General features: G+C 34.1%; 1 protein-coding gene across 3 annotated transcripts in view; it reads left to right on the forward strand.

Moving 5' to 3' along the window:
- FCHO2 (FCH and mu domain containing endocytic adaptor 2) overlaps positions 1-3,386 on the forward strand; it is a 110,689-nt gene extending 107,303 nt beyond the window's left edge. For all 3 annotated transcript variants that reach the window (XM_031446701.2, XM_064481442.1, XM_031446707.2), the window contains 2 exons: positions 498-662; positions 976-3,386. In XM_031446701.2, the coding sequence (XP_031302561.2) occupies positions 498-662; positions 976-998 (188 nt within the window). In that variant the 3' untranslated portion in view covers positions 999-3,386. The remainder of the gene's footprint in view (positions 1-497; positions 663-975) is intronic.
- Positions 3,387-16,419: the final 13,033 nt, after the last annotated feature.

The following is a 16,419-nucleotide window of genomic DNA, read 5'->3' on the forward strand; positions in this document are numbered from 1 at the left end:
CCTTCAGAAATATGTGGCATGATGTTAGACCAGGTAGTTTTAAAAAGAAAGGTGAATACAAAATGGTAATGTTGATACAGCTCTTCCCAATTTTAGCTGTCTGTCCTCCTTTACCCTCTTCTGTCCCATGATAATGGTAGTCAGCCTCATTTCCTTTTGACTTTTTCCCACTCATCCCTTCCAGAGCTTCCTTTTGAGCTGCGCTCAGACTTTACTTGTTTTTTGACTCCAGCATGCATATAACATAGGAATCTCTATAGTAAGCACCTCTGAAGATTGCTATTAAGTCAAAGAGAAGCATGGATTAAGATTATTGACTTAGCAAATTCAGATTCAATGAATAAAGACTTATTTGGAAACCAGGTGATGATTTGTTTACTGTACATGTTTCATGAATTTGGCGTAAGACTGACACAGTTTAGCTTACTTGTTCAGTTGACTTTTTTGGTATGAAATATATGTTACTCTGTGTAAGTTCTTTGTTCTTTTCCTTGTAGGTGCTGGGTCCCTCAGAGCAAAATTTGATCTTTCAGAAGGACCCAGTAAACCCACAACACTTGCAGTGCAATTCCTCAGCGAGGGAAATACCCTCTCAGGAGTAGATATTGAACTTGTAGGCACTGGCTACAGGCTTTCCTTAGTAAAGAAGCGGTTTGCCACGGGTAAGTTGGGAGATTAAGCTTTTTAATGTACATGGGAAACATTTGCATTCTGACAGTTCCTAAACGACTGTCAAGCAGTTTATAGTCTAAAGACATGGAAATTTTTTCCTTGACCTTTGGTACTAGGTGCCAGGTAGACACACCTGGGAGAGAGAGTATTCATGGTCAGTATAGCTGAACACCTGTGATCTGATTCTAATGTATTGTAAACAGCAGATGGGAACTGGGTTCTGTATCTATAACCACAGTGAAAATGTCCTCCTTTGAGTTCATTTGAAATTATAATTGCAAAGGTCTGCTTGGTGTTTTTTAGGACGATACCTGGCGGATTGTTGATGGACCCTGGAAAGTGGTTGGCTCAAGGGAGTAGTACAAACCTGCCATTCTGCATTATCTGTTCTTTCCAGACACTATTCGAACTCGTATTATGTCTTTGAGAGCTGACTACAAACATTAAATTGCACTTTTGAAGTGAGTCATTGAAAGAAATAGCACTGAAATAATTTTCAACGCTGTAAATGATCAACTTCAATATTCAGGAAGCACATTTATTCAGATTCTCAGTAAAATGAAGTTTTTATAGGCTGAAATTTTAAATTTAAATTATCTTCAGTGTCTATGTTGAAAAAGGGGTTATAGTGTATCAGGCCTAAAATTTTAGGAGAGCAAGCACAAAGTAATTTAGCTTTCCGTAAGTTTTTAGAGTCAGAGATAGCTTTGAAATTTTGTAAGTTTGATATTGAATGAATACAAACAGAACGTGAATTCTAAGTTTTGGATAATGTTAATTTAGAACACTCAATCAAATTGAGTTATGTGCCATAAAGTAATCAGATCAGAGTCCAAGCTGTATGCAAAAATTTATAATTTGATTCTCATAAATGTATTAATAAAGTGTAAATGTTATTTTATGATTTTTTTAAATCCTTAAGTGCAATGTGTTTTAAAATAAGCTTGCAAAAGACAGCAGAGTGATTTACTTCTGCAGTTAACTTTATAGAAGTTGTGATTGTTTTGATGAATTAATGCTGTAGATTTAATTTATTTTTATATGGGTTGCATAATGTGTGCCTTTTAAAACAATAACAAAACCCAGAAATGTGCCTATCCAGTTTGTGTTCATTAATGTGCCTCACTTTTTCTCACAGTCTGGATCTTCTATTCAGAATCATAGAGTGGGCAAACATATTTACAAGATAATTGCAATTTTTAAAAATATCTTTTGCTGCAGTTGGGAAGGGAATTCAGAATAACTAAAGGATAATTTATACTTAAGAACCCTGGCTCACTTCTTTAGTGATACACTGTAGCCACTAGAGAAATGTTAACTAATGGCATATGTTTACAGGGGAAGAAATTACCTTCAGATATTCCACTTTAACCTGATCAAAAAGTTCTGAAAAACTGTAACGGTAAATTGGTAACTGGTATTTTAACTCTCAATTTAACACTTCCCTTCACTCTGATAATTGTTAAAAATATTTACTGAATGTGTTGTGAGCACGAATTTTGTAGTAGTTTGAGAGGAACACACTTTAGAAAAGATTAGTTTTGGCATTTTCAACAACTGGAGAAATTACCAATTTGTATTTTTTTTGTTCCTATTTAATTGCTACCTGGTAAAAGTAGAGAAATTGAAATGATGGATTGGGTTAAACATTTCTTAAATAAACTACTAATTTTTAATAGTAAAAAAACCTAACTTTATAGCAAATCCTGATTAATTGAAGGAATTAAGTATTTTGGACAAAGTTTAATAATTTACAAATGGGGATTTTATTTATAAGTACCAGTGTCTTGCATTTTGCATAGAATAAACTGTTGTAGATGATAATTTATATAAAACCACTAATTGTTCTGTTAAGCTTTACAGAAAATAAAACCCCTACTACTAGACATTTATGTAACATCTTGCTATACTAAATACAGCAGAAAATCTACTCATTAGCAATATATATATATATACATATATATATATATATATATATATAAAACACAATGTGCTTTTTAATATATTCAGTGTTAGCCCAGTTCTAAATTTAGGTTTGACTAAAGCAGTACATAAAACAATTTGCTAAAATGTTCATCTTTACTAAATAGTGGGCAGAATTATAATTTCTAACTTACATTGTGCTCTTTTAAATGCCAATTACAGTCCCTTACTGGAATCTTAACTGTAACTGCTTTGCAGTCAGGCTGCTTTTATTGGGCAGTTAATATTTTATTATTGGAATTCAGACACCATTATACTCACCATGTTTGCTTTTAATCAAGTATTACCTAAAAATGTACAAATTAGTGAAGTGGTTAAAGTTCTGCACTTTCTTAATTACCACAGTCTTCATACCAAGTGTTAATACATAAATTTGTTTGGGTGCAGGTTACAATTTTAAAGCCATATGAGTTTATATTGATTTTTTTTCATTTAAAAATCCACTAATGGTGTAAAAAAAGACCAATAGATTTTCAGTGGGAAATGTATTTAGCAAGCTGGTTCTTGCTTATGTATAGTGATAAACTTTGTAGTTGCCTCTTTAACCAAGAATTTGAAAACACAGAAGAACTCTAACAAATGTGCGTTTTTAAGAATTTGTTATTTACTATTTGAGTTGTAATTAGAACACTGCAAATCTTACAAAATTTTGTAAATATTTTTGATTTTTTCATAAAATGTAAATTTTACATGAAAGTTGTACCCTTAATAAACATGTAATATATAATTTATCAGTTGGTTTGTATGTTTCTCTACTCTTCTTAATAGTAATAATACCTATGTCTTAGTAAAAATACGTATGTCTTAGACATTAGGAAGAGGCAAGCTAGGTAAGTAATAATTGGTTTTGAACTTTGTATCACCATTTAAATAGGCATATGGATTGATCTCTTATTAGCTTTAATTGATCACATAGGAAAACTTCATTCGGAGTACAACCCCAAAATGTAGAAATTGTTTAATAAGGGATTATTTTTTCTTTCTGAGTATGTTTAAATTGATGTTAAGCTTCAGCAGAGACTTTCCTCCTGACAGTTGCTTAGGAACAAAATCTTAACAATTTTAAAGCTATATTCTTCCAAGGAACTAGTCAGGAACATCAAGCCTCTCGAAAACCAGCGGATTTAGAAAAGAGCAAAGAAAGAAACTGAAAAAAGATTTTCATCCAATTTCAAAATATTGAAAATTTTGCCAAATTTGTGTCATTTAAATACGATCTCAGGAGCTTACTACTATAAAACAGTATATTGCTCACATCACAGTTCTAAGGAGATTAGAGGAAGAGCTCTGCACCAAACAGTAATTCAGGGACATAGGCTCCCTCTATTTTTGTGATTCTGCTCAAAATCTCCATTTAGCCAGTGAACAGGGAAAGAGAGAAAATGGGAGTTTATGGGCCAGGCCCAGAATTGGCATCATCACTTCGGTTCACATTCCATTAGTCAGAACTTGATGTGTGTTTCCAACTAACTACAAGGAAAGATGGGAAATATAGTGTGGTTGTGTGCTTAGGAGGAAAAGAAAACATGCTTAGATAAACACAGTAATCCTCTGCCATGAACCCACCCCGTCTCCATTTTGTTAACTTTCTTTATTCCTTTCTCCTAAATGTGCTTTTAATGGTGTCTGTGGCTCTCAGTACTAAAGTTTTGTTTCATCATCTCTTCCTGTATGTAGATATTTTATCCCGGTTTTTTCCCCCTATTTTAAATATATCTGATAATTTCCATATTTCCTCTAGTCATAAATGATACTTACGGTCATTTATGATCATTCAGAAACCATTGCTTAGCATGCAATGTTTTGTCTGTCAGTAATATTTTTAACTGCAACTAACAAAGCAAAACTAGGAATGGTTTAAACAAAGACAAGTTTTTTTCATATCACAAAGTCTGCAAGTTTATCTGTGGCTGGTATTGGTCAGAACAAGTGATTCTCTTGATCTTTTCCTTATGGTTACAACCTGGCTGCCACAGTGCCATACTGTATGTTTACATCCAAAGCTGGGAGAGGGAGCAGTTTGAGCTTTTTGCCAGGAGAGTAAAAGCTTTTTCCAGAAGCTTTCCCAGCACATTTCTGCTTACTTGCTATTGGCCAGAATTGTGTAAGAGGCAGAGAAAGCAAATAGCATTTATTTTTAAAGTGAGTAAAGGAGAAGGGGTTGGGAATGGCTGAAGGTGAGATGGCCAACGGGTCAGCCACAGAATTTCTGACTAGTATATGCGTATTTCCTTATAGCATATTACCAATTTAAAAATTGGGGATAAGTGCAGAGATTTATTTAACAATTTTAACCCAGCAATAAGCAGGGTGAACTTGAAAGTATTCTCTATCTTTTTTATCTTTAGGAAGACTGAATCAGTATAACTTTCCTAAAGAGCAGTTTGAGTCCAGAACCTTTAAAAATCTTATGTATCACTTAAACTAGTAATTCATCACTGTTGGGAATTTGTCCTAAGAAAATGAGACAAGTAAGTAAAGATTCATCTATAATTTGAAAAAAATTTGAGAGGATTAGTTAATTGAGTTGATAACTCCCAAACAGTGAAATACTATGTAGGTATTTAAAATAAATCATAATCACTATGGTCATTGATATGGAAATACTGCCATGACATTATTAGATGGCAAAAGGTAATCATTCTTCTTTGTTATTACAGTGCAAACATGTAAAGCAAAAGCTTTGCAAAAATGCATACCAAGTTGTAATTTCTAGGTGATGGGATTTTTACTTTCCACAGAATGTTTAATGTCCACATTTCATTTTTTATGAGTAGATATATTTATAATAAAAACTTTCTATTCTGAAAAATAGTTTTAGAGAGTGCAAGTTGAACTTTATGTTGACATAAACAATGCACAAGGGTCTCTTTACATAAGGACCTTCCCATTTTGATAATGCCTTAATCTTCCACTTGGTCCTACTAATATAACCATTTGTTTTGTATTGCTTATTAACGTATGGAAGTAGGTTTCTGCTCTACTTTTTTTTCTTTTGGTCTCAAAGCTAAATGCCCCTATTTCTTTTGCCTAAGTGGATAAAGAATCAGGATTTTTCTGCCCAAATTAGTATCTTTAAACAAGTATGATCCAGAGGCAGGACAGAGGAAATGTATAAGTATGATGTGGTTAAGGTTGTCTTCTGGGTAGTTTTTGGCAAAATTAAGAGCTTTTTTAATTTCAATAAACTTGATGTTACCACCTCAAAATCACCCCAATAAGTTATGTGGTGTATTAGCTCTAATATTTCTATCCTAATTCTAGCAATTAGCCCAACAGTTCATATATCAAAGCAACAAAGCATAATATTCTGACCCCTAAGCCAATGCTTATTCTGACTACTACTAGTAGCAGACCTACTAACATTAATATGAGTTGGAGGACAACCAGTTAAACACTCATTTCTCATCATTGGCCAACTAGCATCAATCTTATATTTTCTTAGTCTTTTACTTAAGCCACCCACAATCTTAATCAGAAATACTCTAAAAAGAAGACTTGATAGTGTATTTATCACTCTGGTCTTATAAACTAGAAAGAGAAAAACCCGCCTAGAACATCAAGGAAGAAGCACCAACTCTACCATCAGCACCCCAAGCTGAAATTCTCCCTAGACTATTCCTGCAAGTTGCACATAAACAGTAAAATACTATTGTCATGGGCAATGTCAGTATTTAAAAATTCTAGATGATTCCATTGCTGTGTACTTTGTATATTAAATGATCTGCCCTGTTACAATGTATCATTATATATATATATACTTGATTGTACATGATACATTCTATACGTATGTAATCATACATTGTTTATCCCATCTGTGTAAATGCAAACTATGAATATTAAATAATACAGAGTGGTTTATCATACATAAAATTCTCTTCCACATGGATAATTCACAAACCAAGAGATATGACTGATATTACATAGAACATATTAATTGTTCATATCCCATTAAGTCAAATCAACTCTAGTCACCACGCTTATGACCAACTACTTCCTTAATACCCAAGCTTTGAGAAATCAGCAGCTCATCCCCAAACATGCCCCTCTTCTTGCTTTGGGCCCATAACATGTGGTGGTTTCTAGAAGTGAACTATATCTGGCATCTGGTTCTTCAGGATCATCTCCCCTAAAAATCTCCTAATCTTTCCTCTTAAATAAGACGTTTTGATGAACTAATCAGCCCATGTGCACACATAACTACGGTGTCATATATTTGGTATTTTTTAATTTGGGGGCATGCTGTGACTGAGCTATGGCCATCTAAGGCTTTAATACATTTAAGCAACTTGTAGCTAAGCCTATATTGCATATTATCTTCCAACATCAACAACCCTAAGTTGTTAGTGTTTACAGTACATAAGAAAATTGACATGTGTATGTGCACACAGCCAATAAAAATTAGCTCAGCAAACTCCCCTTAGCTCCTGTAGACCTCAAATTGTATACATTACCGATCTTGACAAATTCCCAAAACAAGATTAAAATATTGCAGGACATAAAAGCCTACTTTCCCCCATCCTATAATAAATTAAATCTCTAAATCATAAATGAAGACATGTTTCAATCAAGATCCTTATTAACTAAATGAAAATTTCAAACACCCAAAATTCTAACTTTAAACCTATGGAATACAAAAACTCACTCCCCAGTAATTTAAGATACTTCCACTAATACTAGCATGCTACTTAAATTCACAAGACTTTGATGGACAGGGATCTCCCTGTATCTAATTTATTACTATAGCTTAGTAAGTAAAGCAAAGCACTAAAAATGCCTGGAGGAGTTTAGTAACTCCATAAACACATAGGTTTGGTCGCAGTCTTATTAATTCTTACATTACATGTGCAATTATTCTACATCCCAGTGAGAAAGCTCTAGATCACCAATGATTAAAAGGAGCAGGCAGTAAGCACACTAACAAGCTCGTGATGCCCAGATTAACCGCATGCCACAGGAAAACAACAGAAAAATTAAGCCATAAACAAAAGTTTAACTAAGTTTTTACTATGTAAATGCCATACCAGCCACCAAGGTCATATGATTAACCCAAATTAACAAAATTTTCAGTGAAAAGAGTGTTAAAGATACTCCTAATTAAGTTTTAATTAGGCTGTAACAAGTTGCAACTAAAATAAAAACAAACTACGGAAATGACTTCAATATTCCTGATTACATGATAACTAAGACTCAAAACTGGGATCCAATACTCCACTAATAGCCCTAAGCCCAAATAATTATAACAAAACTATTTTCCAGTGTACCACTAGCAATGGCCTAAAACTCAAAAGACTTGGTGGGGTTTTCTATCCCTCTAGAGGAGCTTTTTCTATAATCTATAAACCCTGATAAACCTCACCCATCCTTGCTAATACAGACTATCGCCATCTTCAGCAAAGCCTAAAAAGCAACCATGGGAAGCACAAACACCCACGTAAAACTATTAGTTCAAGGTGTAGGTTATGGGGTGGAACGAAATGGGCTACGTTTTCTACTTAAAGAATATTAAAACTTACACAAAAGTTATTAAAAACTAAGAAGATTTAGTAGTGTATTAAAAAATAGCTGAACTGAATTAGGCCATGAAGCACACACACACAGATGGTCACCCTCCTCAAATATCAAAACCTACATATACAACTTATAACTATTTAACACGTAAGAGACAGGCCAGTCACAAGGTAAGCACACTGGGAAGAGTGCGTGGGCAGATCAAAGTGCAGCTTAAGAGACTCCAGTTTACATGCATGAGATTTCATCTTAAATGACCACTGTGAACCAGAGCTAGCCCAAACTAATCAAGCTCAATGACAGTATATAAATTAAATATTTAAAAATTAAAGCATAGGAGACAGAGATCAATTTTCATTAGTGCTATAGAGAAACTACCACAAGAGAATGGTGAAAGAAATATTTCAAGTATTAAATAGCAAAGTTTACACCTTTACTTCTCCATAATGATTAACTGGAACAATTTAGGAAAGAGATGTTAAATGGCCCCCAGACCAGATGAAACCTATGAACAGGTTCTAAAGAACAAATTCATCTAAGTAGCAAAACTATGAGATTTGTGGACAGAGGTGAAAAGCCTAATGAGCCTGGCAATGGCTGGCTGTCTAGTACAGAATTTTGGTTCAACTTTACCTAAAAAATAATTCTAACCTAAATTTAAATATTAATCTAAAGAGGTACACCCTTTACATGCAGGATACAGACTTCCTTATAAGAAAGTTAGTATATTAATAATGTTATAGTTATTAATATATTAATAATATCATAGTTGCCCTAAAAAAATTAAGAAAGCATTCAAGCTCAACAGTTTACTTACCTTAATTCCACTAACAAAAACTCCTACCTGAATACTGGATCAATCTATTAATAGAAGGAATACTGTTAATATGAGTAACAAGAATTATTTCTCCACACTTAAGATTATATCAGAATAGATAATCACTGGTAGTTAATATAAATTTAATCTAATTATTTATTAAGCCAATTGTTAAACCAACACAGGTGTGCACTTAAGATTTTAAGTAAAAGGGGATGTAGCAAAAGCAGTCCTCATAGGGAAGTCCACAGCAACACAGGCCTTCCACAAAAAAACAAGAACAATCTCAAACAACCTAACTTATTACATAAAAGAGTTAGAAAAAGAAGAACAAACAAAACTTAAAGACAGCAGCAGAAAAGAAATAAATATCAGGGAGGAAGTAAATAAAATAGAGATTAAAAAAAATGAATCGAACTAAGAGCTGGTTTTTTGAAAGAGTAAACAAAATTGACAAACCTCTGCTCAGGCTCACCAAGAAGAGAGAGAGGACACAAATAAAACAGGAAATGAAAGAGACAAAATTATATCCAACACCACATAATACAAAAAAACCCTAAGAGAATACTGTGAACAACTATATAGCAATAAATTGGACAACCTAGAAGAAATGGACAAGTTTCTAGAAACATATAGTCCATTAAAACTGAATCAAGAAGAAATAGGTAATTTGAACAGACCAATCACTAGAAGTGAAATAGAATCAGTAATGAAAAAACGTCCTGCAAACGAAAGTCCAAGACTAGAAAGCTTCACTGGGGAATTCTACCAAACATACAAAGAAGAATTTATACCAATCCTTCTCAAACTTCCAAAAGATTGAAGAGGAGGGAATACTCCCAAACTAATTCTGTGAAGCCACCATCACCCTGATAACAAAACCAGACAGACACTACCAACAAAGAAAATTACAGGCCAATATCTTTGATAAACATAAATGCAAAAATTGTCAATAAAATGTTAACAAACTGAATCCAACAATACATAAAAAAGATTATACCATTATGATCAAGTCGGATTTATACACTATGATCAAGTTGGATTCATCCCAGGGACACAAGGATGGTTCAACATATGCAAATCAATCAATGTGATACACCACATCAGCAGAAGAAAGGACAAAAATCACATGGTCATCTTCATAGATGCAGAAAAAGCATTTGATAAAATTCAACATCCATTCACAATAAAAACTCACCAAAATGTGTATAAGGGGAACATATGTCAGCATAATAAAAGCTATTTATGACAAATACATAGTCAACGTAATACTCAAAGGTGAAAAGTTGAAAGCCTTCCCACTAAAATCTGGCACAAGACAAGGATGCCTAATCTCACCACTTCTATTCAAAATAGTATTGGAAGTCCTAGCCATCAGATAAGAAAAAGAAATAAAAGGAATCCAAATTGGAAGATAAGAGGTAAAACTGTCACTATATGCAGATGACATGATACTACATATAGAAAACCCTAAAGGCTCCACACAAAAACTACTAGAGCTGATAAAAGAATTTGGCAAGGTAACAGGATACAAGATTAACATACAGAAATAAGTTCCATTTCTTTGCACTAACAATTAAATATCAGAAAAAGAAAGTTAAGAAACAATCTCTTTTAAAATCACATTAAAAAAATAAAATACTTAGGAATAAACCTGACCAAGGAGGTAAAAGACTTATATGCTGACAACTACAAAACACTGGTTAAGGAAATTAAAGATGATTTAAAGAAACGGAGGAGGGAGGAAGGGATAAACTGGAAGTTCAAGATTTGCAGATACTGACTGGTATATATAAAATAGATAAACAAGTTTATACTGTATAGCACAAAGAAATATATTCAGTATCTTGTAGTAGCGCACGGTGAAAAAATATGAAAATGAATATATGTATATTCATGTATGACTGAAGAATTGTGCTGTACACCAGCAAGTGACACAACATTGTAAACTGACTATACCTCAATAAAAAAAATAAAGAAATGGGAAGATATCCCATGCTCTTGGATTGGAAGAATTAATATTGTTAAAATGGCCATACTACTTAAAATAATCTACAGATTTAATGCTATCCCTATCAAATTATCCAGGACATTTTTCACAGAACAAGAACAAATAATCCCAAAATTTACACGGAATCACAAAAGACCCAGAATCGCCAAAGCAATACTGAAGAAAAAGAACAATGCTGGAGGAATAACCCTCCCAGACTTCAGACAATACTACAGAGCTACATTAATCAAAACAGTGTCCATCAACAGATGACTTGATAAAGAATACATGCTATATATACACACAATAGAATACTACTCAGCCATGAAAAAGAATAAGATAATGCCATTTGCAACAACATGGATAGACCTGGAGATTGTCATTCTAAGTGAACTAAGCCAAAAAGAGAAAGAAAAATACCATATGATATCACTTATATGTGGAATCTAAAAAAATAACACAAATGAACTTACTTACAAAACAGAAACAGATACGGACATAGGAAACAAAATTGTGGTTATTGAGAGGAAAGGAGTAGGTGGAGGGATAAACTGGGAGTTCTGGATTTGCAGATACTAACTACTACATGTAAAGTAGATAAACAGCAAGGTCCTACCATATAGCACAGGGAATTATATTCAATACCATGTAATAGCCTATAATGAATATGAAAAGGAATATTTACATATATGTATAACTGAATCACCACGCTGTACACCAGAAATGAATACAACATTGTAAACTGACTATACTTCAATAAAAAAAATTATTTATTTTAAGTAAAAGGAAATCAGCAAACAAAAACCTTGCCTGTTTGACGAAATTATCACCTCTAGCATTTCTAGTATTAGAGGCATTGACAAATGTTTAAGTAGCCAGCTGTGGTATCCTGACTGTGCAAAGGTAGCAAATCATTTGTTCTTTAAATGAGGACTTGTATGAATGGTCACATGAGTGTTTCATTCTCTCTTAATTAGAGAAACTGACCTTCCTGTGAAGAGGCGGTAATGACAGGGTAAGACGAGAACCTACGGAGCTTTAATTTAGTAAAAAAACAAAAACAAAAACAAAACTCCCAATAACCCAAAATTAACAAAACCAAGGGATAACAAAACTTTAAGTGGACTAAAATTTTGGTTGGGGTAACCTCAAAGAATAAAACACATGATTAAAACCTAGACAACTAGTCAAAATATTTGATCACTTAATGATCCTATAACGATCAGCAGAACAAGTTATCCTAGGTAGAACAGCACGATCCTATTCTAGAGTTCACACAAACAGGCTTTATAACCTCATTAGATCAGAACATCCCAAAGGTGTAACCACTATTAATGGTTTGTTTGTTCAACAATTAAAGTCCTATGTGATCTGAGTTCAGACCAGAGTAATCCAGATTGCTTTCAATACATTTCATATTTCTACCAGAATGAAAGTACAAGAGAAATAAGACCTACTTTACAAAAGTGCCTTTAAACAGGGTTTGTTAGGGTGGCAGAGCCTGGTACTTGGCATACAACTTACACGTTTATAGTCAGAGGTTTAACTCCTCTCCTTAACAGTTTGGTTAATACAATTAACCTTCTTTCATTAATTAATCTCATTCCAATTGCTGTAATAATTCCTTATACTAAGCCAATGAAAGGTACTGGGCTATATACAATTCCATAAAGGATCAGACATTGTTGGACCTCATGGCCTGCTCCAACACATTGCCAATGCTGTCCACCTATTTATTAAAGTACCATTATGACCGTTAACACCATCAATATCTGTATTATTGCATCAATCCTAGCCCTTACTTTGGCCCTAAAAATATGAATTCCATTACCCATGCCATACCCATTAATCAACATAAACCTAGGCAGACTACATTAGCTGTCTCAAGCCTAGCTGTGTATTCTATTGTCTGGTCAGGATGAACCTCATTCAAAATTTAGATTCAAAATTCAAAAATTGATTGGGTTCCTATGAGCAGTAGCACAAATAGTTTCATATTAAGTAACACTAGCAATCATTCTAAGTCCTATTAATTAATGGATCATTTACACCCTCAACATTAAATAGTCTCAAGAATATTTATAACTAATTTTTCCATCTTGGCCATGGGCCATAATATGATTTATTTCAATCCTAGCAGAAACTAACCAAGCTCCATTCAACCTGACAGAAGGAGAATCAGAACTTGTTTTTCAGGCTTCAGTGTTGAAGCACTGAAAAACATGCAGCAGGCCCATTTGCCCTGTTCTTCCTCGCTGAATATGCTAACATCATTACAATAAGTGTTTCTTTTTTTTTTTTTTTAACAACAGTTCTATTGCTAGGAGCATTTCACAACCCTTACTTACCAGAACTATACTCAATTATATTGTCAAAACCCTTTTCCTAACCATTTATTCCTGTGAATTCATCCTATCGACAGTTCCAATAAGACCAGCTTATACATCTACAAAAAAATTTCCTACTACTAACACTAGCTCTTTGAAAACGACTTGTATCATTACCCAACATGATATCAAGTATCTCACCAAACGTAAGAAACATGTCTGACAAAAGAGTTACTTCGATAGAGTAAATTATGGAGGTTTAAATCCTCCTATTTCTAGTATTATAGGAATTGAATCTACCCCTAAGAATTCAAAGCTTTCTATGCTACCATATTACACCATATTCTATAGTAAGGTCAGCAAAATAAGCTATCAGGCTCACACCCTGAAAATGCTGGTTTATATCCTTCCCATAGTAACAATAAGGGGATTTATTAGTATCATCTTACTATCATTTTAGGAACTATAATTGTTACAATAAGGTCACACTGATTAATAACCTGAAGTGGCTTTGAAATAAACATACTCGCTATTATTCTAATTTTAATAGAAAATTCAACCTGCAAGCCAAAGAAGCATCCACTAAATGTTTTTTGACACAAGCCACCACATCTGTACTTCTTAAAACAGCTATTATTGTTAATCTAATATATTCTGGCCAATAATTACCAAAATGTTTACTCCAACAGCATCCATTATCATAATAGCCCTAGTCATAAAACTTGGACTTTCTCCATTCCATTTTTGAGTGCCTGAATCTCCACTAACATCTGTCCTGATTTTATTAGCATGACAGAAACTTGTACCACTATCAGTTTTATATCAAATTTCATCATTCTTTAACCGAAACATGTTATTAATTATAGCTATTTTATCAATCATACTAGGAGGATGAAGAAGACTCAGCCACACCCAACTATGAAAAAACCATAGCTCACTCATCAACTGGTCACATAGGTTGAGTAACAGCTATTGTCATTCACAATCCAACTATGATAATCCTATGCTTGTATCATAATAACACTTACTACATTTATATTATTTATATACAATCCATCCACCACAGCACTATCACTCTCCTAATTTATGAAATAAACACCCTTAACTGCTAGATTTATTCTCACTGTTTATTACCATTAAGAGGCCTCCTGCCACTTTCAGGTTTTTACCTAAATGAATGATTACTCAAGAAATAACAATAGTATTTTACCAACATTAATAGCGATCATAGTGCTGCTCAATCTACATTTCTCTCTATATATAACATGAAAATAAAACAGCAATATGAAAACATGAAATGAATAATACTGTTACCACCACTAATTGTAGTATCAACATTATTTCTTTCCCTAACATCAGTATTATCAGTACTGGACTTGGAATTTAGGGTATCACAGATCAAGAGCCTTCAAAGCCCTAAGCAAGTATTATTTACTTAATTCCTGAAGATGAGGATTGCAAGAGTTTATCCTACATCAGTTGAATGCAAATCAAACACTTACATTAAACTAAATCCTCACCAGATGTGGTAGGATTTCCTGCCACAGAATTTGAGTTAACAGCTCCATACCCTAGTCAACTGGCTTCCGTCTACTCCCTCCATTCAGGGGAGAAACAGGGGAGAAGCCAGGCAGAATTGAAGCTGCTTCTCTGAATTTGCAATTCAGTATGTTACTCACCACAGGGCTTGGCAAAAAGAGGGCTCAACCTCTGTCTTTAGATTTACAGTCCAATGCTTGCTCAGCCATTTTACTATGTTCATAAACTGCTAATTATTCTCCACAAACCATAAATCTTATGGATACTTAGCATCTGTTTTTTGATGCCTGTGCCAGAACAGAAGGTTCTGCCTTAAGCCTTTTAATCCTGCTGAACTAGGTCTGGAGCTTTACTAGAAGACGCTCACATCTACAGTGCAGTTGTACCACCCATGCGTTTGTAATAATTTTTCACAGTTACATTTATGGTAACTGGAGGATTCAGAAACTGACTGGTTCCACTCATAATTGGAGCACCTGATACAACCTTTCCCCAAGTAAATAATTTAAGTTTTTGACTTCTTCCACCATCATTTCTACTCCTACTTGTGTCATCAATAATTGAAGTAGGTGCTGGGACAGACTAAACAGTCTATCTTACGTTTCACTGGCAATCTAGCCTACGCGGGAGCTTCTGTTGACCTATCCATTTTCCTCCTACAGTGAGCGGGTGTATACTCAATTCTAGGTGCTATTAATTTTATTACCACAATTATTAACGTCAAACCTCCAGCTATATCTCAGTACCCAACCACTGTTTGTTGGATCCATCCTCATTCTGGCCATACGACTGTCACTTCCAGTTCCAGCCGCCAGAATAACTATATTGTTAATAGACCATGATCTATTAATCTTTCTTCGATACTGCAGGAGGAGGCGATCCAATTTTATATCAACATCTATTCTGATTCTTTGGCCACCCAGGTTTTCATATTCTTATTTTATCTGGCTTTGAGATAATTTCACATATTGTCATACATTATTCAGGAAAAAAACAACCTATGGGGTATTTGGGAATAGTCTGAGCCGTAATATCTATTGGCTTCCCAGGCTTTATCAAATGAGCTCAACACATGTTCACAGTAGTAGATGTTGATGTAAGCGTATTTTATGTCAGTTACTCTAATTGTTGCCATCCCTGTAGGAGTGGAAGTATTTATTTAGTTGACTAGCAACCTTCCATGGAGGCGATATTAAATGATCACCAGCCATATTATGAGCCTTAGGTTTTATTTTCTTATGCACAGGAGGCGGTCTAACAGGAATTGTCCTAGCTAATTCGTCCTCATAGATTTTCACAATCCATACTATGCAGCAGCGCACTTTGGTCACTATGTCTTATCACTGGAGCAGTATTCGTCATTATAAGAGGGTTTGTCCACTGACTTCCATTATTTTTAGTCTACGTACTCAACCTGAGCAAAGATTCACTTTACATTTATAAACGTTAATCTCTTTTTGCAGTATTTTCTTGGCCTTTCAGGAATACCAGAATGTTACTGACTGTCCAGAAGCATACACAACATGAAACACTATCTCATTCATACATACATTCACCATTTCATTAACAGCAGTAATACC

This window comes from Camelus dromedarius, chromosome 3, assembly GCF_036321535.1.
Source record: "Camelus dromedarius isolate mCamDro1 chromosome 3, mCamDro1.pat, whole genome shotgun sequence".
In the NCBI taxonomy this organism is placed as follows: Eukaryota; Metazoa; Chordata; class Mammalia; order Artiodactyla; family Camelidae; genus Camelus; species Camelus dromedarius.